Raw genomic sequence first — 25,847 nt, forward strand, 5'->3', positions numbered from 1 at the left:
AGCAATCGCTGATCTCCGTCTCTGGTACGTTAGTGATGTCCGGTTCGCGAACGATCTTTCTTTTGAACCGGTTCTTTTTAGTGAACCGAATCAGTTCACTAAATCGGACTGAATCGTTCTAAACGGTTCGCGTCTCCAGTCAGCGCTGATCCATAATTTACTAAAGTTACTAACTTTCTGACATGAGTGACAGTCACTCCGACTAGAAATAGACTAATAACCTGAAGTATATGCTGTAACTACAACAGTTCAGACATGCTGAGAACTGATGTGAAGTGAACTCAGGTCCATCCGTCTCTCTGGCAACAGCTCGTGCCTGCTCGTGCCTCATAGACCAAGTTAAACCACGCCCCCTCCGCTCATTTAAAATACAAAGATGTCAGCCAATCACAACAGTGGGCATTTTTACTGAAGTCTCACAGTAGACACGCCTCTTGAAGCAGGGCATTCAGCCACAGGGCAAACAGCAATATTGAAAAAATGCCTTTTATTTCTAAATTATGACATTTTATGATGTAAAAGTCATACTAACAATATAAGTACACCTCAGGAAACATTATAAAATAATAGAAAAATGCCATGCCATGGGACCTTTAAGAAAAGTAATGTGTTACGTTACTTTTGCGTTACTTTTTCTCACCTGAGCTGGGCTTGTTTTTGTTTATAACAAAAAAGTTATATTTTTGTGCAACGGTAAAGACCTCTTCATACCAAAATTGAAATAATAAGCCCCAGGCTGAGGTAAAAATGCAAATTCACGCATGAACAGTAGAGGGCGCAGCTCTGCTGTGCTGCCATTCTGGATAATGGTAGAATAGGATGCAGGAGAAAAAAGTTTTACCAATAAAAACAAAAAATCTAGTAATTTTCATCATCAAAGGTCAGCAGCAAGACATTGGTAAATTAAATATAAAGGTAGATTAAATGCATACAAATAGTTGTTTTATTTAACATTTAATTATTGGAGGTTTGCATAAAGATGATATGCATTTTGCATTTGACTGATTTAATTCATTTTGAGGAGTACAGCATCTTTATTGTGCAAGTGAGATAAATAAATGCTCACATTTAGTCTAGAACTACAATAACCATCATGTTTACACACAAAGCCTCTGCACTTATTTTTTCTCAACATGGGGACGGGAGAGCTGTCAGTCAAATTAATGTGAAAAAGTAACTTGTGTTACTTTTTTGAAAAACATGCGTTACTTTACTAGTTACTTGGAAAAAGTAATATTATTACGTAACTCAAGTTACTTGTAATGCATTACCCCCAACACTGCATACAAAGCATTTTTTTGGGTGTTCGGTAAGTTGTCACGAAATATAGGCTACGTCATAAAAAAAACGATCAATAAGGTTGTGAACGTATCCCTATGCCATTAGGTTCGGTGTTAAAAACGCCAATGTGAACGCTAAGCGGACCAGGACTAATTTATTTATTTTCTGGTCTGGACCAACTGAACCAAGCGAACTGAACTACAAATGTGAACACACCCTTATGAATATAATTTAAACAGGGGTAGTCGTGTTAGCACTGAAACGATGACTTTTTAAATATTTAAATAGTCATGGCATAGTGCTATTTCAGCACATTTAGCACCTGGCTAAAACCGATTGTGAATGGTTAATGATTTTTTTGCACTGAAGTACCACACACTAAAGAGGTGAAACTGTTTAGTGAATTTGTAGTGAATGTGTACACAGGCATCTAGCATGTTTGTTTGTGGACGAGAGCACGGCAGAGCGGAGACTATTTTTGTCTCTACCTGTCTGTGTCACTATTAATGAGAGATAGTCGCCCATCCTGACACACGCTCAGTGCCTGTCTGTCTCTTTAAGCAAACCGCCCCTCAGGTCCCGCTCATTTCACATGCTGTATTTTCAGAGTGCCAAGAGACTGGAAAATACACTGAGATAAAGCGAAACTGCAGTGATGTCAGAAAGAAGAATGAGAAGGAGGAGGGGGGACACTGAGGGAGGGAGCTTTTAGATGAAGAATCCAGAGCAATAAAGTAAATGAGAAAAAAAGAGGATAAGAGAAAAAGATAAGACAGAGAAAGTCGTTCTGTTTGCATTAGTTTTACACCTTCAGCAAACGTGAAGCCCTCCCAGCACAAGGACTGCAAGAAACTGAATGCTAAACCAATAAAAGTGGTACAATCCTAATCCCCTAAAAGTGATTGTGTACACGAGGATGTGTGTATCAGAGAGAGAGAGAGAGAGACGGGTGAGTGGGATAAATGTGTGTGCGCGCGAGTGTGTGAATTTGGCAGCGATAACGGACTCGGAACGCACGACTGCGATGTTCTTCCTGAGGTGACTGAAAACTGTCACCATTGGCACCTCAAGCTCTCTCTCTCCTCTACCCATCAAGGACAGACACGGCAGACTGAAGGAAGAACAGTACTGTTAACTCTCTCTCACCCTCCTCTTTTTCTTTCCCTTCATCTTTCTGTTTTCTCTCCTCCATTGTTCTCATTCATCATTCTTGTTCTTCTCTCACTCTCTTTTACACTCGCGCGCTCTCTTTCCCTCACTCGATTGCTCTCGCTCTCCCTCCCTCACTTGTTCTCATATGAATGTCACCTTTACTGGTGGTAGCCGCTGGATTTGCACACACACACCCACATACACACACGCTCGCTGGCTTTGGGGTGGGGTGGGGGGGGTAATGTAGGGCTGTGGGGAGAGATAGCGCCTGCCAGAAGAGGCAGAAGGGAAATTTCTCAGAGTCCATTCTTCTTTTGCCGGCTCCCGTCCTGCGACTCAGAGCTTTGTCCGTCCCAGCAGCTGAAGCAGAAGTGCCTCTGGACGTGGGAGCACTGGATTACCGCTCCAGATTATTCCTCTTTTTTTTTCCCAGCACAACTAAAGTTAGCCATAGGGACTGCAGGCTGACCATCTGCCTGTTTCTGACAGGATCTGTTCCTAATTTGAGCCAAATAATTTTGCTGCTGGAGAGCAAAGAACTTTCTGCAAGGACCAGTCGTGTGAGGGTGAGAAAGCTCATCGTTTCTGTGTGCTAAACTTTAGCTTTGTCAGTGTTTTCGTCTTCAGGAACAAGACACAAGGGGAGGGGAAGGGAGAGGAGAGAAAAGGGGGGGCAAACATGTCGGCAATGTCGCAACGATGACTTTGTCAGCCTCTTTCTGTATCTTTTTGTGGAAATGTGACGACGTCGATTTATGTTTTAAGGATTTGTTGTGGTGTCAACATGTATTTAGCGAAACAAACAAAATGAAGGACAAACCATGGACAGGTTGTGAGTGGACCAGAACTTAACCTCTTCCCTTACTGGAGGGAAACACACGGACACGTGAGGAACCTATCTGAATTCTTGGCTCTCCACGTGAGATTTGACCCCTGAGTTTTATCTCTTTGCGTTGCTGGTAAAAAGACGAGTGCATCCAGAGAGGGTCTCTTAAGCAAACAGAGACCCCCCTCCCGAAGGTGAGAGGGGGGGGTGGAAGATGGCAGCTCTTGCCAGTTCTCTCATCAGACAAAAACGGGCAGTCAAGGAAGACCAGGCCAACCGGCCGATAGCCAACAAACGCAAGCCGTGCCCCAAGAGCAACAAGTCCCTTTGCCAGAAACAAATTCTCGTTCTCATATCAAAAGTACGACTATGTGGCGGCCGAAGAGGAAGAACAGAAAAAAGACCGGGTAGGTTTATCTGTAACTTTCTATTTTAACCACTTTTCATTTCTGGAACCAAATCCACCACCTAAAAAATGAAAATGAAAGCTAACTGCTTTCTTGAAATACCAAAAAAAAAGAGAAGAATGAAAAAAGTTTTCAAACTGATGTCAGTCTTCTTGGCTTTTCTATTGCCACTTCACAGTCACACTCAAGTTCAAACTGGATGTGGAACAAATGTAAGGATACAATGATGAAATACAGTTCGGTCTGAAATACAGTTGTCTCTGTGAAGCAATGTTTCACAGGTCACATAAAGGAGAGAACCACTAAGCTCATTAAGCTGCAGCATTATGGGATTTATTCCGACTTTTATAAGGGAAGAAGGGGTTTGACTACTGTTTTATGACATGAACAGAGCCGGAAGAGGCAAGCCCTTTATTAGGTGTGATTTACAGTCTTTCAAAGCGTCCCACATGCACAGGCTATTCTGGGTTGCGTTAAGATCTGCCCTTAGGATGCTAATTACTAACTCATATCTTCTATGTTCACACATGGGCAAGCATGTCTGCATATTAATACCCAATTTCAATTGTGTTCCATAAAAGATTGTTACTCAGTAGTGCACTGAAATTGGAAGTTGGACTCCGGCCATGTTTTAGTTCCAGTAACCTTGCCATTGGCCAAACAGAAAAAAACAGCACGCTCTCTGATTACAGCACTGATACTGAGACAGAATCTCTGCGATTGTTATGTCAACCGACAGGGCAAAAATTCAAAACACCAATGTCCACAACTCTGACTAGCAGATTTATTGAAACAAAAACATCTGCTCTGTGTCACTGCCATTGGTTGTGAGTTGTCATGTCTTTGAGTAAAGATTGGGACCTAATGCTTATGACATTTTGAAATTGATGCCATAAGACTGAAAAACGACATACTGAATAAAAGAACTGTCGATGTAAAAACAAGACAAAAGAGAAAGGATAAAGAGATAAGGCAGTGAGTGAGAGTGTGAGTGTTTGAGAATGAGAGCGAGAGTGGGTGTTTTGTACGTAAACGAAAATGATTATAGTCAGGGATATTAATCTGCCTCTTTATCCACCTCTCTCACCAATGAACATAAAACGCGCCACACTGCAATCATCAGAAAAAAAAATATGGGTATAAACGGAATTGAAAGTGAAAGAGAGAGTAGTGTGTGCATGTACTTTTATAGTACTGAAGTAACGCTGATAGCCAGTCCTACTCCTGGGACCATATTCTGTAATATTTACATTCCTTTGATATCTACTGAACACATTATCACATTACGCTCCGGCACCGTTAGCATAATGTGGTTTAGGGACATCCTGAAATGCAAATATATTTCTGTGCATGCAAACACACAAATACTTGGCTTAGGGAACTACATATAATATTGCATTGCTATGATAGGTGAAACTTTTCCTGCAGGCCTTTCCTTATACTGTCTAACCCTGCTGCAAAGACTTGAATCCCAATGCTGGACTAGGCAAGTTTATTCTAGTTAGGTCCAGAGGTCAAGATTTGGATGGTTAATATGGCCTTGTTAGCCCCTGCTGGTAGATGTTGTGAACCAGCTGGCAGAAAAAAGCAACTAGCTGCTGATTGACAAATGATATCCTGTTGGTTACGCTAATTAAGAAGCCTACTAAGCAGCACATCAACATCCAAAACACAACATATACTGGTCTTTCCAACAGGGAAGTTCTTCTAAATGCCTCAAGCTGTGACGTTTCAGAGTCGTGCTATAAAATCCAAACCATAGCGCTCTGGGTGCACTGAAGCAGCCACAAATTGACAAATTAGTGGGCATCACCTAGCCACAGCAGTGTGGGATCATGGGATCACTGCTGCATTGTCAGGTCAGTGATCCATAAACATCCATCATAACAATGTCAAGCCTCTGCTGTACCCGCAACACCCTTTACCATCTGTCTCACGCACACCTGTCTCTCTGAGTAACTGGCCTAGGATGGGTTCCCTTGCTGCTCTAAAATGGCGTCACGGTCTCACACCATCTGAGGTCGGCGCTGAGTCTACTGGTCTCTCGATCGATGCAGCTCATTAACGTATACTGATTAATCAATGATCACCCTCTCCGTTTGCCCAGTGCCCAATTTCACGCAAGGTGGAGGTGGTATAGAAATGTAAACCACACACACACACACACACACACACACACAGAGAAACCATTCTCTTAATAGCAGAGGCTGTTTTACACCTTTACAGTTTTATGGAGTACTTGGCTTCTGTGGAGTGTTTGGCTTTATTCAACAACAAATCTCCTATAGAGGAGGAGAGAGACAGCATGAGAGAGAGCCAATTATTATCAGTAACCTCACATAGGCTCCTCACAAATTTTCCTTTAACATGGAACAGCTTACTGAAGTGGATTGAATATGGTCTGTATGAATGAATAACCAAATTCAAGCCAGTTTTTTTTATTCTCGATAGCTGTGAGTAACACCTGGAATCATGGTGACAGTGTCTAAAGTAAATATCAAAGATGGCAACTTCCCTAACACCAGAAATTCTTACCATATTTTCCATGACTTTATTCAAGTCAAAATAAGGCACGATGTCCCCTGTCAAATCCTAATTATCTGACAGCAGCTTTGAATGCTTTATTTTTAATAAGACAACAGTGAAAAACAGCGCCTGGAGCAAAACCTTTGGATGAGATTGTGCTCATATCTCCGTCATTGTGAGTTACTAGAACCTTACATAGCAGGCATGTGTGCACTGCAGAGTGACTATCGCGGTCTATGGCGTGACGGACAACTAGATGGCCAACACGGTTCAGATCACAGCACAGGCTAATCAAACTCACTCCCAAAATTCAGTTGCGATTTCTGAAAATGTAAGGGAGACAATTCGGCTACAGAATGTGGTTGTCACTCTCATTAATAAACAAACTGTGAATATAACCGTATTTAATCACTCTAAAAGTGACATCTGAAAGACAATGTCTGCTGATGTGTAAACATTGCCTTAGAGTTCCGGTGTTCTTACAGCCTTAAGGTGGGAAATTAACGCCTGCCTCCAGCCAATTGAGATGTTTTTATTTATTCGTTTATTTTCCCACAGTATGGGTGACTTTAGCTTGCCAACCCACTCTGATGGTAAACATGCAAGATGGCTCAGAGTGTCTTGGGAAAAATGTAGTTTACTTCTTTATGTATACATTCTGATTAAATCTTACACCATCTCAGGAAATGTTCAGGGTGCAATCGACTTATAATGTATGTTTTTTGTTTTTAAGAGTACACTAATGTAAGATTTCAGCTGCCATGATTTAGTGAGTTGTACTAAATACTGGGTGCCTTATTAGAATGGAAATGGATGGTAAAGCATCAGAGCGGCTCGTCCGGCTATTGTAACTGAAAGAAAAGTTAATGATTCACCTTCAAAATTAAAAGAAAAAGAAGCGAGTTGAGGTCTGCAGATGTGTAGCAAGGAGAATGCAGCAGTTCTGCTCGCTGGGTTCAGTCTAAAGGAGTCGCTCAGGGCACGAGGACGTGGCACTGGAGGAGGACAGCATTAAGCTGACCGCTGAAGATGGGCTGTCTATCTTGCTTACTCAACAACACCTGATCACACTGCACAGTGTTAGGTAGCCTCTCATCCGAGTACTGAGAGTGCCAGGGGTCAGAAAGAAAGAGTGAGTGAAAGGGGGAGAGAGAGGGGAAGAGATAGTAATGCGGAGAGGAAGGAAGTAAAGGAGAGACGGAAGAGGATGAGGAGAGGGAGTGAAGAAGAAAGAGGAGGAGAGATAGGTGGAAAGACAAAAAGTGAGTCAGTGCAAATGACAGAAGGGCATGCAGAGGGAACTTAGAAAATCACTGATGATTAAGCAAAAGTTCTGGCAGAGAGTATGTTAAATTAAAATGGGCAGCCTGTGCGTTCACTGCATGAAGGTTTTGTTCATTTTTGTTTGTTAAATTATAAGAAAACAAATACATTATATGATATAAAAGGTCTTTTAACTAACTTCAAGGGATAGTTCACCCAAAAAGGAAAATTAGTCTGTGATTTACCCTCAAGTCAAGAATACAATCGGAGTAATAGTAAAAATGTCCTGGCTAATCCGAGCCTTATAATGGCTGTTTCTGTTTTAAAGTCCAAAAAAAAGTGCATCTACCCATTATAAAAGTGCTCCTCACAGCGCCAGGGGGTTAATAAAGGCCTTCTGAAGCGAAGCGATGTGTTTGTGTAAGGAAAATATCCATATTTAAAACTTTACAAACTGTAATCTCTAACGTCCGCTGACAGTCGTACGCGCATTCACGAGAGACTGTCGTTCCAGCGTATGATATTGGAATAGCGTAAGTTCCGGTGTCGAACCCGGAAGCGAAGAGGATAGAGCAAAACAAAACTTGGTTCTCGCGAGAACTAGAGAGCGTTCTCACCGGAGCGTTCACGTCTCTTGTGAATGTGCGTACGACAGTTAGCGGACAGTAGAGATTGCAGTTTGTAAAGTTTTAAATATAGATATTTTTCTTACACAAACGCATCACTTCACTTCAGAAAGCCTTTATTAAGTTTTATGATGGATAGATGGACTTTTATGGACTTCAAAACAGAAACAGCCATTATAAAACTAGGGAAAGTTTTTTAATATAACTCCGATTGTATTAGTCTGAAAGATGAATGTCATATACACCTAGGATGACTTGAGGGTGAGTAAATCATGAGCTAATTTTCATTTTTGGGTGACCTATCCCTTTCATTTAGGGTTCAAGCTCACATTAGCTCTATGAAAAAATGTTTCATTCCTAAAGTTTGTCACAAATATTGTTTACATTAACACACTTACAATGGAAGTATATGGGGCAAGACACTGCATAGGGATAAATGCAACGTACAGCCACAAGACTTACACATTGTGTAACAAAATTGCATACTAACCTTTTAAGCTATATTAAATGTATCTAACGTCTGTCATGATCATGTAGAGGGTAAACTCAGAAATGTTTGCAGAATACATGCAACATTACTTGAAAAAAGCTGTTTACGTAAAGGAAAATTAACCCGCTGTAATTTTATTTGCAATGCATAGCTAGAAGTTTAGGCCAACAGCTAAATGTTAGATTTAATTTTAAACTAAATCTTTTTTTTTTTTACACTTTTTTGTATTTTTTTTTCTTTAAAAAGTTGCAAATTTCTGCATTCTTGCTTCACAATCTTCCATCTTTTTTGACATAATATATTAACATAATTCAATTTTTAATTGTATTCTGTGTCAGTTTTAAAATAATATTCTATTAGAAATAATATACAAGTAACCTAATAAGGGATGTAACCAGTAGGAGCAGTATTGATTATCAAACTGCAGCAGTCAATGAAACAGAATTTAGTTTGTTCTTTCCCTGAGCTCACACACAGCACTTGTTCAAATAATTACTGAATTAAGATGTAGTTCACTGTTGAGTTTGTTAGTCAACAAATGAACAAAAGATCTACTGTGTGGTTGCTGCTCCCTCCTAGAGGCAGAAGTGAATAAAGATATTGGAAAAGTAAATATGACAGAAATGAAAGAGATCAAGTCATCATAATACTGGACGGTTAACACTATTGATCCACGTGTCAGGGCCGGTGGGACAATGTGTGATTGACCATCTGAAAGATAATGTGGCAGGAAAGAGAACCCACATGTGACTAATGGACTGCACTGCACATGTTTTATTGGCGCTAATATTAACTGAGGCATTCTCCGAGCTTACAGCATTAATCTGTTCTATTCTCAGCTGGCGGCCTCCAAAAATGAATTAAAAAGCCCAAGTTTCCCTTACAAGCTCCATTTATTGAATAATTAATGCATTCTGTATGTGACCGGTTTCAGATGGGTCACATCTAGCAATTCATATTTTAGACAGTGTTAGCATACACTGTAAAAAACACTTGACATGTAAAAAAAAAAAAAAAAAAAAAAAAGGAAATCCATAGAAAAAAACGGAAAAGGGACTGGTAATTTTTGGAAGCTTACAGACATGTCCTTTAACCATACAACACAACACAATGCGTAATTCAACTTTTAAGGTACAATCGGCCGTCACTGCAGTGGTACCCTTAAGGGTACATTACTGTACCTCTAAGTAGTGGAAAACAATGGTATAATTGTACCCTAAGGACCAATTGTGTACCTTTAAAAGGTACAGTCATACGTTTTGTTCCCCAAGGAACAAAATTGTACCTCCACTGTAAGGCTTTTTTTTCTTAGAGTGAAAACGTAGGTAAAACATGTGAATACGGAAAATTCCTTTATTTCAACACAGTTCATTGTGCTTTATTTTTAGTGACTTTTCCATGCAAGATATACAGCGACCGACTACTAACACAGGAAACTCCAAAACGTCTTCCCATTCGGCTGTCCTGAGAGAACCAATCATGACAAATCTCAGCTGCAGCAATCACTGCTCACTGCCATCTGTATGAAATGAATATCCGATTAGTTTTGCGGCTGCAACAGCAGCCAAGCGAGTCTCCCAGACTCTTTTGTTGATATTGAGGACGCCAAACATACAAACATCAGCTTATGCCGTTACACAACCAAAGATTGGGAAGGGTTTCATAATCTATCAAGAATTTAATTCCAGATGAAAAGATAATTAAAGCTGAAGGGATTGATGCTTCTGTTTTGAAGGTTTATTTCAGTGCCGATGTGCCGCCTCTGGGTTGAGTGCTGGACTTAACAGATTGAAGAAAAAGTTCCATCAGTTTGGAAGAGATCAGATTAGGACTAAATTTGCCTGAAAGAGATCAGAGAGAAGGCAGCACTGAGATAAATGCCACTAGCCTGTGATTAGTATGAGTGAATTCATGCTGGAGCAAATTCACAATATCATATTCATAAAACATCATTGAACATTTTTTTTTATATATATATATATATATATAAAAAAGTGACCATAATGGAAATGAGGCTAAAATGTTCAAATGAAATATCGAAAAAAATACCTTTGCAATGCTAAATTTGGTATTTGAGGCAAAAAACTAAAATATGTGGGGGCAGCAGAGCTTAGTAATACAAAAGAATAAAAAATCTTTATCTTCATGGAGCTTTTTGGTTACGGTACAGCCTGCTGTCACCAAAGGAGATTTGTGGGGAAAAAGTAACTTTTCAAGTCAGGCAATGCAAGTGTATAAGTAGCAGTTTCAAGAAGAAAACAACACTGTAGAAACGTTATGTGTAAGCTATTTTTCTTCTCATTTCAGAGGACTTTATCAAGTCTCTACAGTATTGAGGTGCCATTTGTTTGAATGATGCAGAAAACTTAAGTTGGTGCATTTGTGATATTGCAGCATTTTAATTACAGTACTACAAATTATATAACTTAGTCTGATTGTAGAATGACAATATACATAATGCAACACACTATGTGTGCAATGGTTATAAAAATGCAAAATCCTCCAAATTGATGAAGAACAAATCTTTTTTTTTTTTTAAATAAGTACTTATCTCTTGTGTTCCAGTAAAAATAACTAAACATCCTTAAAGCATGACATACATTTTCTTAACCTTTTTTGGAGTCAACACCCCATCACTATGCACTAGTGCCCACCCACTTTTACAGCAGCTTTGGAAACTGGGAATTTCTCCCATAGGGATTTTTTTTAAGTCTTTCTTAAAACGTTATAAACCATGTAACAAGCCAACGAGGGGAATGATAACATTACAAACTAAAGCAAAAAAAGTATATGAAAATCGGACAAAGTTACAAAAAAGTACAAGACAAGTGTACTTAAGGGGATATTTCACCCAAAATTGAAAATCATTTATTCACCATCAAGTTGTTCCAAACCTATATGAATTTCTTTCTTCTGCTGAACACAAAAGATGATATTTTGAAGACTATGGGTAACCAAAAACAGGGCCCACTGACTTTCATCGTATAGATTAATACTATGGAAGTCAATGGGACCCATTAACTGTTTGTTTGCTTACTGACAGTCTTCAAAATATCTTCTTTTGTGTTCAGCAGAGGAAAGAAATTCATACCGGTTTGGAACAACTTGATTTTTGGGTGAACTATCTGGCTTTAGTGATGGAAAGAACTACAATCTCATGAAGCATAGCGAAGAGTATAATGGAATTAAAAACAAAAGAGAAATATAAAACTATTTGACCCATGCTGACAAAATGAGTCGCAATGAACTTATTGTCATTCTCTATTAAAAAACCTACAAAAAGATGTATGATTGTTGGAATCTGACAAAAAATGACTGAGCTTCACCTGTTTGAAGTCGATAGAGTCAGCAAAATCAATTTTGAGAAAAATATTTTTTTTCTGAAGGTTCCAAAACAAAATCATCTAGCAAACATACCTTAAAATCCCTGGTAATAACACCAAATTTGGCACACACCAAGTCAAAACCAAATATTTATAGGAAAAATATATTCAACTTTTTTTTTCATTATACCACAATTGTTAGATTAACATTTAATCATTTATATTTTTTTTAACGGACAGCCTATATATTCTGACCTACTGCACCGCACAGATAATGTTACACATCAGACAAAGTTTTCCCCAACAGTTAACCGTTTAATTCAAGACACAACAGATAATGTTCACGTGAATACATGCCAAGACGGATATTATGAAATAATGTAATTCTGTGTATATCGGGATCGCACGCCATCTGAGGAATCTTTGTGCGTACGCGTCGGATCTGTCAGTCAGCGCGAGTAAGATCATTTTGTTTACAACAGTATCATTTGAAAATCACATTTTATTGATTTTATTGGTTCAGACTCATGCCATCGAGAATTTGCTATTAATATTGACCAAGTTGGAATGCTGCACTTTAAAATGGCACCAAAGTGAGGGGAACCGCGAAAAGTGAGCAGAGTAAAACTGCATTTTACATGGACAGGAAAAGACTCCTCTCAGAAGACGCACAAATCAAAGATACTTTTAGATGTTTAATTGGCAGTTGTATCATTGAGATTGATGGCTTAATGAACACATTTTTGTGAAAACCTCAAAATTTAAATTTTTCACTTGTTTTGCCTGTAGCTCGAAATCAGTCTGCACATTCCAACTCATTTTTCCAGCACGGGTCACATACAGTAAATCATTTTTTTTTACGTGTATTGCAAAATATGCACATACATATACATACAAATATTTAATTATTTTGAGAACGTAGGGAGAACGTAGGGAGAACGTAATTCGCTGTGCTTCCTGGGAATGGGCGGACCTAAAGAAATCTTTTTGTGTTTTGCTTCGAATCTCTGATTGGAAATGTAGTTTGTACTTCTAATCTGATGTAGTTGTTCACCACAAATTCCACAGTTAAACACTTATTTTAAAGCTAAGTTGAAATAATGCAGGCTAACGGCAAATACTATTAATTAACAACCTCGTAGCTCACAATAAAGCGGAAAGTATACTTCGTTTTTTTACGCTTACACGAGCGTATGTACACAGTCGAGAGCACAGCCTTGCAAAATAAACTTATTTTGACTTGTACGCATACAAAGGCATTCGAAATGCGCAAGGCATGCGCAACCCGCGCAACAAAAAAAAACTGTACACTGCGTACGCATAAAAAGTGATGTATACTTTGGCCTTTAGGCTGGCTTTAAAGGTTTCCAAGTTATCATTAAAAAATTTGTTAATGTTCATGTCTCAGAAAGTAATAGAATTCTGGCACCTTTAGGTACTGACAGAGCACTTGGGCTTTATTTACCCTAAAACGATGAGTAAATGCATCAGAATCGGAAACACCCCCATGCCCTCTCTTCTCACTGCCTAATGACATTGCGAATGACAAAGAATGCCTTAATAGCCTCTCTCACACAGCAGCTGAAATTGAATTTGTGGATACTTTGATTAAACCTGACAAGGACAGATTGAGTTTGACCTCTAACAAGAGGGAGACACACAAAAGAAGAGTGCGTGTGGTGTGTGTGTGAGAGAGGCTGTGTGTGTTAGAAAGGGGCAGAGGATAAGGAGGAGCAGACAGAAAAGGTAGACATTTACCTCAGTAATTTCTGAGCACTTAAGTGCATAGTGTTGACGTCATGATCGGGCAAGGCTCCATTACTGTTGGGCTGTCATCCCAGAGAGTCAGATTGCTTTATAGTTACATATAACATCCACCACAAGTACCGAAACCAAACCAGCATGTAAAACCACCTTTCATTCAGATTTTTAACATTCAGCAGCTTGCTCTACAGCTCGCTGGTCAGCATTTATCTATACTTTCAATCGCTCATTTTGTCAATTCACAATAAAGGATGATTGAATCTGACACAGCTGTCATCTCAGGGGAAGGACCCTTGAGGTCACACAATGATGCTGACAAGGTCATGTCAAACATACAAGACAAAAAGATTGAAGAGTCTGACTGGGTTATTGACCTGCAAAATATTAATACCCAAAACCCATAAACACTCAGTAATGTTCATCCAGTTGTGTCTTGTGATTGAAACATGGCATTAAAACATGTAATTGTTTTTGCCTTAGAGAATGTGTGCTAGAGCAAGTCCATTGGTGCCTAGTTCACTTACTCCTGCCATTTTCACTTTTGCTGATACTTCACACAGTGAATCTAACATACAGATGAAAATAAAAAGACCTCATTCAGTAGAGAGCAATGGTTAAGAACTAAAGAAAGAAAATAGATGATGAACATGGGAAGAACTTAAGTATATATTTTCACATGGATTTCAAGAAGTAAAACATCAACAATCTTGCTGGACCTGGAACAATATTAAGATCAACCAATCAGATTTTAGTATTAAGGTTTGGGAATTTTTATTTCCCTCTGATTTGATTGGTAGTTAATGTTTAAGGTTGAGTATAGGGATTCTAAAATATATTCAAAGTAGGGCTGTCAAATGATTAATCGTGATGTACCGTTACACCCCATAAAATTTATACTAAAAATATGAATAGTAAAATAGTGCTGTGCAATCGATTAATTGCTATTAATCACATCCAAAATAAAAGTTTGTGTTTACATAATATATGTGTACTGTGTATAATTATTATGTACAGTATACATGCATGTGTGCGTATTTATGTATACTGTACATAATAATTATACACAGTACTACACATATATAATGTAAACACAAACTTTTATTTTGGATATATATATATATTAGGGGTTGCAGCAAAAATTGCTTTTTATTTATTTTTATTAAACAGTGGTTTACTGGAAAAAAAGTGTCTGTCCTTAAATGAATTAAATTATAACAAAGTTTATTGAAGATATTGCTGAAAACTATATAGGGAGCCCTTACTTGCACATTGATATTAAAGGTTAACAACAGAGCCCGAACTATTAGCCTAAATTCAGTTGCTATTTATTTTTAGGTATAATAATCAACACTCAAATAACATAGAAGTTATTGCAAAAACTTCCTTATTATGTGAAGTTTACATGATTGCATACTAAATCTAATTATAAAATAGTTTTCTGTAAATATTATCGATGTTGAAATATAATCGTCTGTCATTTTCATGACGTTTATTTAAACATACATGAAATAATCAAGACATCACTAACAGGTTAAGTAGAATATAATGAATATATAGGCTAATATAGTGCATATATTTAGTGAAAAAGTTGATTTCTCTAGTGAATGAAATTCTGTGGACACTGAATGACTTCTGAGGTAAATGTGATGCTACATGACATTGTTTAGTTTACAAGCAGCTATACTGAGGTCTTTCCGCCGTTGAAACACTGAGCGATTACACCACACAGGGCCGTTTTTAGGCATAGGCGAACTAGGCAGTCGCCTAGGGCGCCATCAGCTGAGGGGGCGCCAATGAACGCATATCAGGGGTGTGTGTAAAGGGTGTCAAGGCCACCCTGAAATATGATTGCCATCCCCACTGGTTCCCCTAACACTATTGGATCAGAGTACTGTCAATTACTGTCTGAATGTTGCATGTAAAGTTTGCATTTGGAGCGCTCAACACCATTAGATCAAAGAGCTTGGTCAAAGCTTTGGCAAGGTAATGCTTTTTTTAACCACACACTAAAGCTAAACTCAAAGGCCAATTAAAAAAACAGGTACAATAAAAAGTGCACCAAATTTTTTTTTTGTTAGGGCCGTATTTGTGGCAGTCGAGAAATCATGCTGTGAAATGGGCAGATAGTGTAATATTGCTCGGTGTGTATTATAGAGGCAAGATATAGGCTAACCACACTCACTTTAGCATTTCATGATATCATTATACTTAGACTCTATTAAGCTTTCTTCTCTTACTTGCACCTCCAAAAGGTGTGTGTTTTTGCGCTAATGCATTGTTAAAGGATCCTTGTGTAATTGTCCCATAATAAAACTTCAATGGCCAACTTAAAAATAGTATAATAAAATGTGCTAATTCATAATATTTATTATCCTTTATTAAACCGCTTTGGTCGAATTTAATGCATCTTTACGGGTGGTGTTGAAAGCTGAATCGATTCATTCAGTTCTAATAGTGTCGTACAGGGCATAGCGTTGCGTTATTTAAAGATGAAGTTCAAACGTCAATGAGAAACAAAGGCCACACTGAATCAATATTTATTCTTGTTACTTTCATGTGACTGGAACAGCTTTTATACGTAGTTTCCAAATTGTATTTGTATATATTTGTTAATAAGGATTCCAGTTCCAAAATGGTATGTATATATGTATTTTTCAATAAGGATTAAAATGAATACCAGTAATACCATGTTGCTTTTTAAGATTTGGCTGGGGGGTGCCAATAAGGATTTCGCCTAGGGCGTCAAAATGGCTAGAAACGGCCCTGACACCATATGATACGTGACAGTAAGTTGTAATGTATCCTCAACATACCTTCAGATGTTTATTCATGTTTATTCTTTAGGAAGAGATGATCGATCGCGTTCACAGATGATCGCATTCACACGCGCCGCGCGGGCGCTTGAACTGTGATCAGTGATCAGTCACTTCACATTAAAGAGCGTCAAAACGGCATTTATCGTTTGAATTTCGTGATAAAAGGGACTGAATGCTTAATATGTTCGTGTGGGAACTCGGATTGAAGTGTGTTCTGTAGGGCTGGACCAGAATATTCGAATATTCGAATATTCGTTCGATGGGTTGGTATTCGATTTTCAAATTTGTGATTCGAATATTCGTTGTTGTTGTTGTTTTTTCGCGAACACCTGGCATCCCGCTCAAAACGGCTCTCATTCGCGCTTGCATATGTTTACACTATAAAATCACTATAAAATACAATACTTTTTTTTAATTATCTTACAGCCAAGCCATTTTAATAGCCTCGTTATACTTAATAAATATATTTTCTTCTTCTTAGTGTTCCCTGCAGCAGAGCGCACAACTGCACAAGCTTATATGGCAGAAGCCATGTCTGAGCTTGCATTTTGGGTTAAACTGCGTTCGTTTGACATTGTGGAAAATAGAATAATATAATCAAAATGTATTATCCTTTTTATACGTTAGGGATGTGACGGTGAAAACATGTTCCCTCAATGCTGTGCTTGTGCACTGAGCGGCTGAACGCATGCAGCCCTGCGCCGCGTTTACTTTCGGTTTGCCAATTCAGGGGCGGGTTGCTTGAATTGTAGGTTCATTAGCTATTATTCTATAATGAAAAACATAGCAACAAAACAGTACAATGACAAACTCCCTTAAGTAGGCGCTTTTACATCGCTTTAAAACCAAATATTCCGCGATCATCTTGTAATTTAGCTCCTCGCTCTTGTGTAGAATATTATCTGACTGCTGCTGCTGATGTGCTGAGACGCCCGTTAGTTTGGCTCGAGTGGCACGTTCAGTTTTTTAATTGTAGTTAGTCTTAGACCCTAGCCTGGCCGTGTCCTACAGCTTACCAAAACTATCGGCCTGAGTCCCGTGATTTTTTTCTTTTATTTTTTTTATCCTCCCTATTAGGCCTACACATCGTTGCAGCCATTAAAATAGTTCAGTTTTGTTTTTAATGTCAAAGTAGTTATATTTTGTTTCGTTTCTTTATTAAGTTAATTTAGAAAAATGTTTAAAGCATTTTTTTGTTTGTTAAATTAAAGTTTTAGTTGTTTTAAAGTAATGACCAAGCGGCCGACAGTGAGTTAACCGCATGTTTGATCAATTTAGCCTCTCAAATCAACACTGGACTTGTCTTACTTGTAATGAAATCCATAGATATAAAACACTTCAAGCATCACAATGTTGGTTTAAACATTTAGCCTACTATCACCACCACCACAGTAAAAAGGCATTTTTGACAAGCTGAGGCTAATGCTGCTAGCAACAGCGCAAATGAAACAAATAAAATGAAGTGACGTGACGTGTTTTTTTAATTAATTAGCCTAATTAATTTTTTATTTAATTTGTTTTTTTATTTTAGTGCCATGTAGAACCTTTTTTTTTTGAGTAAACATTCCTCCCTATTACACATTGTTGCAGCCATTAAAATAGTTCAGTTTTGTTTTTAATGTCAAAGTAGTTATATTTCGTTTAATTTCTTTATTAAGTTAATTTTAAAAAATGTTTAAAGCATTTTTTTGATTGTTAAATTAAAGTTTTCTTTTTTTTAAGTAACGACCAAGCGGACTGAGTGAGTTAACAACACATGTTTGATCCATTTATCCTCTTAAATCAACACTTAACTTGTCTTGCTTATAATACGTTTTTTTTTTGAGGAAACGTGTTCAATAATAAATAAATCAAAATTAGGCAGGTTGTCTTAACTTACACCTCTCCGCAAAATTAATATAAATCCGATCTTCAATTCTTGCGCTATATGCACATTTAACGGAGTTCATGTCAACGAAAGCAACAGATATGAGCCGCATTATAGGCTATTCATCAGCTAATTTCAAGATCAAAGACCGCAATATCAGAACGAGTGATCTAAGCACTGTAAGAGCATTTAGTCTCATTCATTTTAATGAAGATTGTGTTTTTGAGCATCTAAGAGGTTCGGCAGTTTGCGTGTTGGCTTGCTTTACTCATTTGCGGCGAAACACTGCGAGCCGTCTTAACAGTCGTGTTGTCATAGTCTCATGTTGTTTCCACCAGCGCTGCACAGCTCATTGTTTCTTTTAATTAATTAATGTCTAAAATATAAAATGAAGGAAAAAGCCCGCGTTTGAGGTATGACGTAAAAATTGTCCCGAAGCCTGGCCCCAGCGGCAGAAATAGGGGCTCTTAGTCTGTTCTATAACTGAACAGAATTATTTTTACTAGCTACTATAATATATCAAAACTGGGACGTAACAGATCTGTGTGTTTTGTATCACTATTCATTGCCCGTTCGCGGAAGCCCTGCTCGCGTGAGGCGCGCCGCTTCTCCTGATTCCAGCCTTTATTAGAGAGAAGGATATGTTCAGCTCCTTCCCTCCGAAGCTTCGAATATTCGATATTGATTACTACAGAAGCTTCGAAGCTCAAAAAATGGTATTCGGACCAGCCCTAGTGTTCTGCTAAAACAAGCCAACTGTTAACTGTTAAAGATTGCATTCGGAAACCGTTCGGTATACGCGTGCACCGAACCGAAAGCCCTATACCGAAACAGTTCAGTACGAATACGTGTAACGTTACACGTATGTATACAGCCCTGATTCAAAGAGAACTTAAAATTACTAATGCTCTTTAAAAATACATATATATATTTCATTTTAGGCTGAAAACGTTTTGGAGGGCTGAACATCCCAAAAACAGTGATGTTAATTAGTGCTTCTCTGATGACACGTTTTGACTGTGTCAGTGTCTATTTTGTGCAAACAACACGGACAAAGCTGCAATAGGTAAACATGTCAGCAGAGTGGACACAGTTCACAACGATCACATTATGCTAGAATAACAATATGTAAACTTTATTTTTGGTTTTCAGCTAAATGAACTTTAATTTTGTGCAAATTCTGTGTTTCAGTCATCTTTATCCTCATGCAAAATGGAAAAACGAATAAAGCTTTCATTTCTATGAAGAAAGTGAAATGAAATATCTAATATTTTTGGGAAGAACCATGCCAAAAAGTTGTTTGGTTTTGTGCACTTATAAAAAAATAAAGCAAATCAAAACAGCAGCCAGCTGAATTAAAGAAGCAAACAGAATACTGCAGTGCATACAAGCATTTCAAATAACATGATTAGAGGCCCCTAAGGGATCACATTTAAATGTGCATATCCGCATGTGCATATTTATTACAGTTAAGCTAAATACTAAGTAAATTTGGTCTACTGTAATTGTTTTCCATCCTCATAGGTATATGAGGCATTGAAAACCCTTCCAATAGATAGAACGTATAAGAAATGGGGTAAGATAAGAAAGAGATCAGACCAAGAGGGAAGATCTGATGAAAGAGGAAGAAATAGAGAGAGAGCAGAGAATGGGAAACGTGAGAAAGATAAGAGGGGAAAAACTGCTGAGAGATGCAGACTGAAAGACAGCAGAGAGAGAGGGGGGACTGGTGGGGAGTCCTAATAAAGGTTGAGGGAAGCCCTGGTAGTTTGGCCTTAGTCAGGAAGGGGAGTCACAGATGCCCTTGGCTGCTCACTGAAGCAGCGCCTGTAATTACTCTGCGCTCTCTTATCATTACAGGGTAAGCCGGCATCTCACAACTATAAGGCAGCACACCACACTGTACCAAACACCCTGTCCCAGAATCTTTCATACACATACACACAAAAAACACACGAAAGGTCACTTGATAGTTAACCTCTATCGATCCAGTGAACGCCAGAAGGAAAATAGGGTGCGACTTCTGGCTCTGCTACCGTGCTACTGATCAAACCACACACACATAATTGAATGAACACATGGAGGCTTCGTCTTGGTTATTGCAATTTCTGTCTGACTTTGAGAAGCTGCACTGGACGCTACCACATTTTAAGTAAACAGCCATATCAATACAGAAAGCCAGCTGAAGAGGACATCCCCCTCCTTACAAAATCGCCACATTATAGTGTGTGTGTGATATCGCAAGTGGACAATAGATAAGCAAGAGACAAAGCCGGAAAGCACCAGCAGGAACATGATTAGCATTACTGCAGTTGTATGTCTTCTTCTCCCCGTGGGGTTGGTTGTATAGAGAGGATTGCTGGTTTAGGGAGGATTGTTGGTTTGTATATTGTATGTATGTTTGCTGTTTAGTTCCCTAGCGCCTGTCACCCTCAGAAAGTCAGAAAAATACAATGTAACAGTGCGAGAATCCCACAGCCAATCATATTAATTAAAACTCATCGATGCATGAGATTAAATTAGACAGAGCTAGGGGTGAAAAGGGGATCACTGTAAGCTGGGTGTCGAGAATGAGAAAAATTGCATGTTGTTGTTTTTTTGCAGGTCAAAAAAATGCCACAAACAATATTGATCATGTGACATCTGCAACACTGCTCTGCTAGAAAATCAATTAAGTGGAAAAAACTTTTTTAAAGAAATCAAACAAAATCAAAATGTACTTTTTAAAATAGACATTCCTAGTCCTGTGCACAATCTGCACGGTATAACAAATGGAAAAAATTTTGTAGGCTGTCCCAATCTCTAGAGAACTTAACAGAGCTAAATTTGACCTCCAAGGAGGAGTAGTGGTGCAGCATTCTGAAATTAGTCAGAATTCAATTAAACTAACAACACAAGTGTAAAGCTTTCTATTTTTTTTCCTGTGGCATACTGTAGTCTATGTAATATACCGAGCTAGAAGTAAAAAATAGTCATATTCCACTAGGCATGTGCTGATATCAAATTTTCATGTTGCGATTAATTGCTGAAGCTTTTATCACGGTATACGGTATTATCACGATATTGAAATAAGTAGCAAAAAAAGTGTTGTCATACTATAACAGGTTAAATCACTTTCTTATAACAAAAGAACCAAACATTTAAAACATTTACAATAAAGCAATACACAAAAATGTATAAAGTAAACAAATATTTAAAACAGATTAAAGTGCAAAAGAATTATAAAGAACAATAGGTATGCTGAAATGTACATTTAACTAAGATTAATACAAGCTTTAGAAGTATTTTTCATTGTCAGTTTGTTAAAGCAGCACTAGGTAACTTTTCAACCTTTATAATATATTTTCAAACCTCTTGTGATGATACATCGACTTACAATAGGCTGAATGGCACGTCTGTCATAGCCTGACGAGGCCTGTATCGTTTTTAATCGTACTTTTAAACTTCGGGTTTCGGGTAGTAACCCGAGAACAAAAAGAACTACAAAATTCGACTGCTTTACGGCATATACGTCACTTCCACCACTACCCCCACTTCCTTAAATTCGGACGTGCGAGAAAAACTATCATTTGTTTGCCGAATGTTATAGTCATGGCCGAAGCAGCACAGAAAAATAAGAAAGCAAAGGTTTTGTCAGAGGAAAGCAAAAAGAGGAAAGGAGAAAGTGATGGGATTAAAGGCAGGATGAGGATCAACATTGGGCCAGCGTTTGCTCGTTGGCGTGAGCTGGAGGAGGAGGGGCTACATTCTTGCAAGTAAATACGTAAGAGGTACAAAATCATATTTTAGGATACCTAACATGTCTGTGATATTGGTTTATTTGTCTTTCCTCAAGCTATAATGCAAATCGATTTTTCAAATTTTCAGATGCATCTAGGGTAGCTTGATATTATAATATTACTGACATAATACCGCTCAAACATTGAATTGAAGTATATAAAACGGGAACCAATAGACTAGGCTACTATAATGACGCTGTAAACGTGAGCATCGCGATCATTCGGCGTTAGACAACAATAAAACCCATGAAATTATATTCATATGACATGCTGAAACATATGCCACTGTACCTGGGATGAAGACATTTCACACGCGACGCAAGCAGAACACCTGCATGTGAACTCCATAGACATGTGAACTCCTTCTGCAGTGTTCAGGGCTATCATGGTTGTCGTGTCAATAAATGCACGTGCGATGCATCCCCTGATGTAGAATGACAGTTTACGACAGTAGTAGAGGACATTACTGTTTCCCAACTGTAGGGGGACCCCGAGAGCAAAACCTACCTAGTGCTGCTTTAATGAATGAACTAATGTTAAATACTGGAGCCTTGTAAAGTGTGTGATTGAACAACAGTCAGAACATATTCAAACAATATCTAGGGCATGTAATTTAGTCCAGATTAAAATATAAAATGCAAGTTTGAAAATGAATAGCCTTAAGTCTTTAAGTATTATGTTATGTGATTACTGGGGAAACGGCTGCATTTCTGCTGTTCCGTCAGCGCCCTCTGCTGTCGAAGAATGAATGTGCACTTCAGCGCCTTCCGCCATGTGCTCGGCTCATGCACGGTCTATTTACATCAGTGCTCGTTCCTCTTTGACGTGTTTTTCATTTTAAACGGTTGATGGGTAAAGTATTCTTAAAATTCATTCTAAAAATCTGAATAATTCGTAATAAATAATTATTCACGGTATTTTGAAGTGCCCACGATAACAATATGTGCATGTTCATTATTGCGGTATATCGTATTACCGTTTACCGGCACATGTCTATATTCCACACAGCCTGTATCGTAACCTCAAAATGTAAAGGGTCATAAAAACCCCAAACCCCATTTTTTTGAGAAGTGCACAGATATGTACAGGCTGCACATCGCTCAAAACACTAAAAGCACTCACACATTTTACCAATATGCAGAAATTGGTTATTTTTGCGTTTTTCTGAGCAATTTTGTTCTTCCGGGTTGAAAAGCAAAGTCGAAGCAACATCACGGAATGTGAGGTAGAAACGGGTCTTCGGAGTGTGTGACTGGCTGCGGGCACAATTCTACATCAGCCAGTCCTATGCATTTATTCATGAGAATGAGCTCGCTGGGCAAAAAAACATATTTTTTAAAATGTGGTCGATTCAAAATCGATTCTCAAAGGCCACGAATCGATTTGTTTCCATATTTCTATCCACTAACATTGAACATAAGATTAACGTAAATCTAATTACTAGTCTTCTCCACTAGATGTCACCCATTTGCCTTGCGCGATGTTATAACGGAGCGATAGGCGCCCCTGTCATTCATTCATTCATTCATTCCAGGGCTTCCGGTGCATTGTCGCCGTTTGTAATGCTGAGGTGAAATGCTGTAGTAATGCTACAAATCTGCGCAACACCCCCACAGCCGAGCACACAACCGCTAAAAATAGATCACATAATGTTACATGTGAATGCTTGCCTTGCATTATGATCATTGTATTAAACTTGAGCGTTCACTTAAGCACGTACGTTAGCCATTATAGACATAATTCAAATCAACTGAGTCAATAGACAGCGCAGGACCAATAATTCAAGCCTAATAGCTTATATTATAAACAGATTTCCTCAAATAAAAGTTAGTCCACATAAGTCAGCACGTTATGGTATAGTTGTTCGTTACCATGGCAACTACTTGTGTCCAGGTATGAACGCGTTTCTCGTGTATGAAAAGTAACTGCACACATGACGTGCAGCAAAATTGCAAGAAAAGATTGTCGTGTTCTGAAAATTGCTGAAAATCATCCAATAACCTTTTTATGTTTTAGAATATCCATATCAAAATATCCATAAAAACAAAACTGTATAAAGTTGCATCAAAATTGTATTGTATTTAACAATTGTATGCATTTGAAATATAGAGATGGGTTCTGTTTTAATGTACCCGAGAGTTTAATATACAGGTTTGTGGCTCTTCATTTCGTTTTAATTACCCACTTGTAAACTTATGTTCATTGTCCTTTTTTATAAATACCTATAGTATTTGCATTAAATCTATATTTATTGAATTGAATTGAATTGAGAATCGAATCGAGAATCGAATCGATTTGAGAGCTTGTGAATCGAAATCTAATTGAATTGGAACATCTGAATCGATACCCAATCACTGCGCTGTATTACGAATTCAAACAACATTCGGCATGCGCATAGAGACTTATAGACTCATTTCGGACTTATAACAAAGAACAGAACAATGTGTAAAAGCTGATATGTGACAAAGTGTACAGCAAACAAGCTAAAAAAACACAGAAATAAGTTTTTATAAGCTGTCGACCCAAAAAAACGAGCGTTTAAGGAAACAAAAGTGGATAAAGGCAGTAAAACGTGACACTTCAGCAGGAAGAATGGGTACATTTTGGGATCCTGACACTCAGTATGTCTCAGTGTGCCTATGTGTGCTGTAAATATGTTGTCACTGTTAAGTCAAATATCCAAATGTCAGGTTTATTTATGACATTTCCTGTCGCTGATTGCGTTCCCCTCTAGTGTGTGCAGTTCTCAGTGTAATGTGTCACGCTCTGTCTCAATGGCCTGTATCCACTTTTTTGTCCTTAAACGCTCGTTTTTTGGGTCAACAGCTTATAAAAACTTCTGGGTTTTTGTTTAGCTTGTTTGCTGTACACTTTGTCACATATCCACTTTTAGAAATTGTTCTGTTTTTGTTATAAGTCCGAAATGACAAGGATGCCGCTTCACGCAAAGCAAAGTCAATGGAGAGCGTTCGATTGTTTTCCCCCCCCGGTGGGCGTGGCCTTCAGATTATGACGCGTGTCGCTCTGTCTCTATGAGAGCGGTTTCTGCACGGAATGCCGCAATGAGTTTAAAGGGTTAGTTCACCCAAAAATGAAAATTCTGTCATTCATTTCTCACCCTCATGTCGTTCCAAATACGTAAGACCCGTATTCATCTTTTGATCACAACTGAAGATATTTTTGATAAAATCCGAGAGCTCTCTGACCTCTCCTTATGCCTAGTTCAGACTGCACGATTTTCAAACTCGTCGGATCACTGCTCTATTCACACTGCATGACTATCTGGGCCAGCATTCAGTCACTGCTGAGTTCACACTGACCGATGGACCGGCGACAGGAGGTTTCACACTGCATGACTGTACAAGAGAAAGAATCACAGACAGCTCTGTCCCGTCCGCAAATTACGTTTCACAACAAAGCACACGTGAGAAGTGAGAAGGAAACAACGCAAGATCACACGTGCGTCAGACTGAAGTTCTCGCGCGAGACTGGAATTGTTATTACAAAATATAGAGTGCTGTGCAGAAACTTCCAAATTGTCTGTGCACTGATTTGCAGCAAAAGGGAGAAAAATAAAAAAGATTATGGTGGAGGAAATGGTTGGGGAGACACAGGGAGCAAGGATTGTGTTCAGAGAGTTTGAGGTAAATAAATAATATTGCAATGTGCTGCTGTTGCAACTGATCAAGCAAATGTTTGTGCTTTGTTTCTGTTTGATATAACTGTA

At 38.4% G+C, this 25,847-nt stretch overlaps 1 protein-coding gene across 1 annotated transcript in view; it reads left to right on the forward strand.

The window, feature by feature from the left end:
• Positions 1-2,265: 2,265 nt before the first annotated feature.
• fgf11b (fibroblast growth factor 11b) overlaps positions 2,266-25,847 on the forward strand; it is an 81,007-nt gene continuing 57,425 nt past the window's right edge. Inside the window, exon 1 of the mRNA XM_079803790.1 lies at positions 2,266-3,666. Within this exon, the coding sequence (XP_079659916.1) occupies positions 3,474-3,666 (193 nt within the window). The 5' untranslated portion in view covers positions 2,266-3,473. The remainder of the gene's footprint in view (positions 3,667-25,847) is intronic.

This window comes from Gobio gobio, assembly GCF_949357685.1.
Source record: "Gobio gobio genome assembly, chromosome: 22".
Lineage (NCBI taxonomy): Eukaryota > Metazoa > Chordata > Actinopteri > Cypriniformes > Gobionidae > Gobio > Gobio gobio.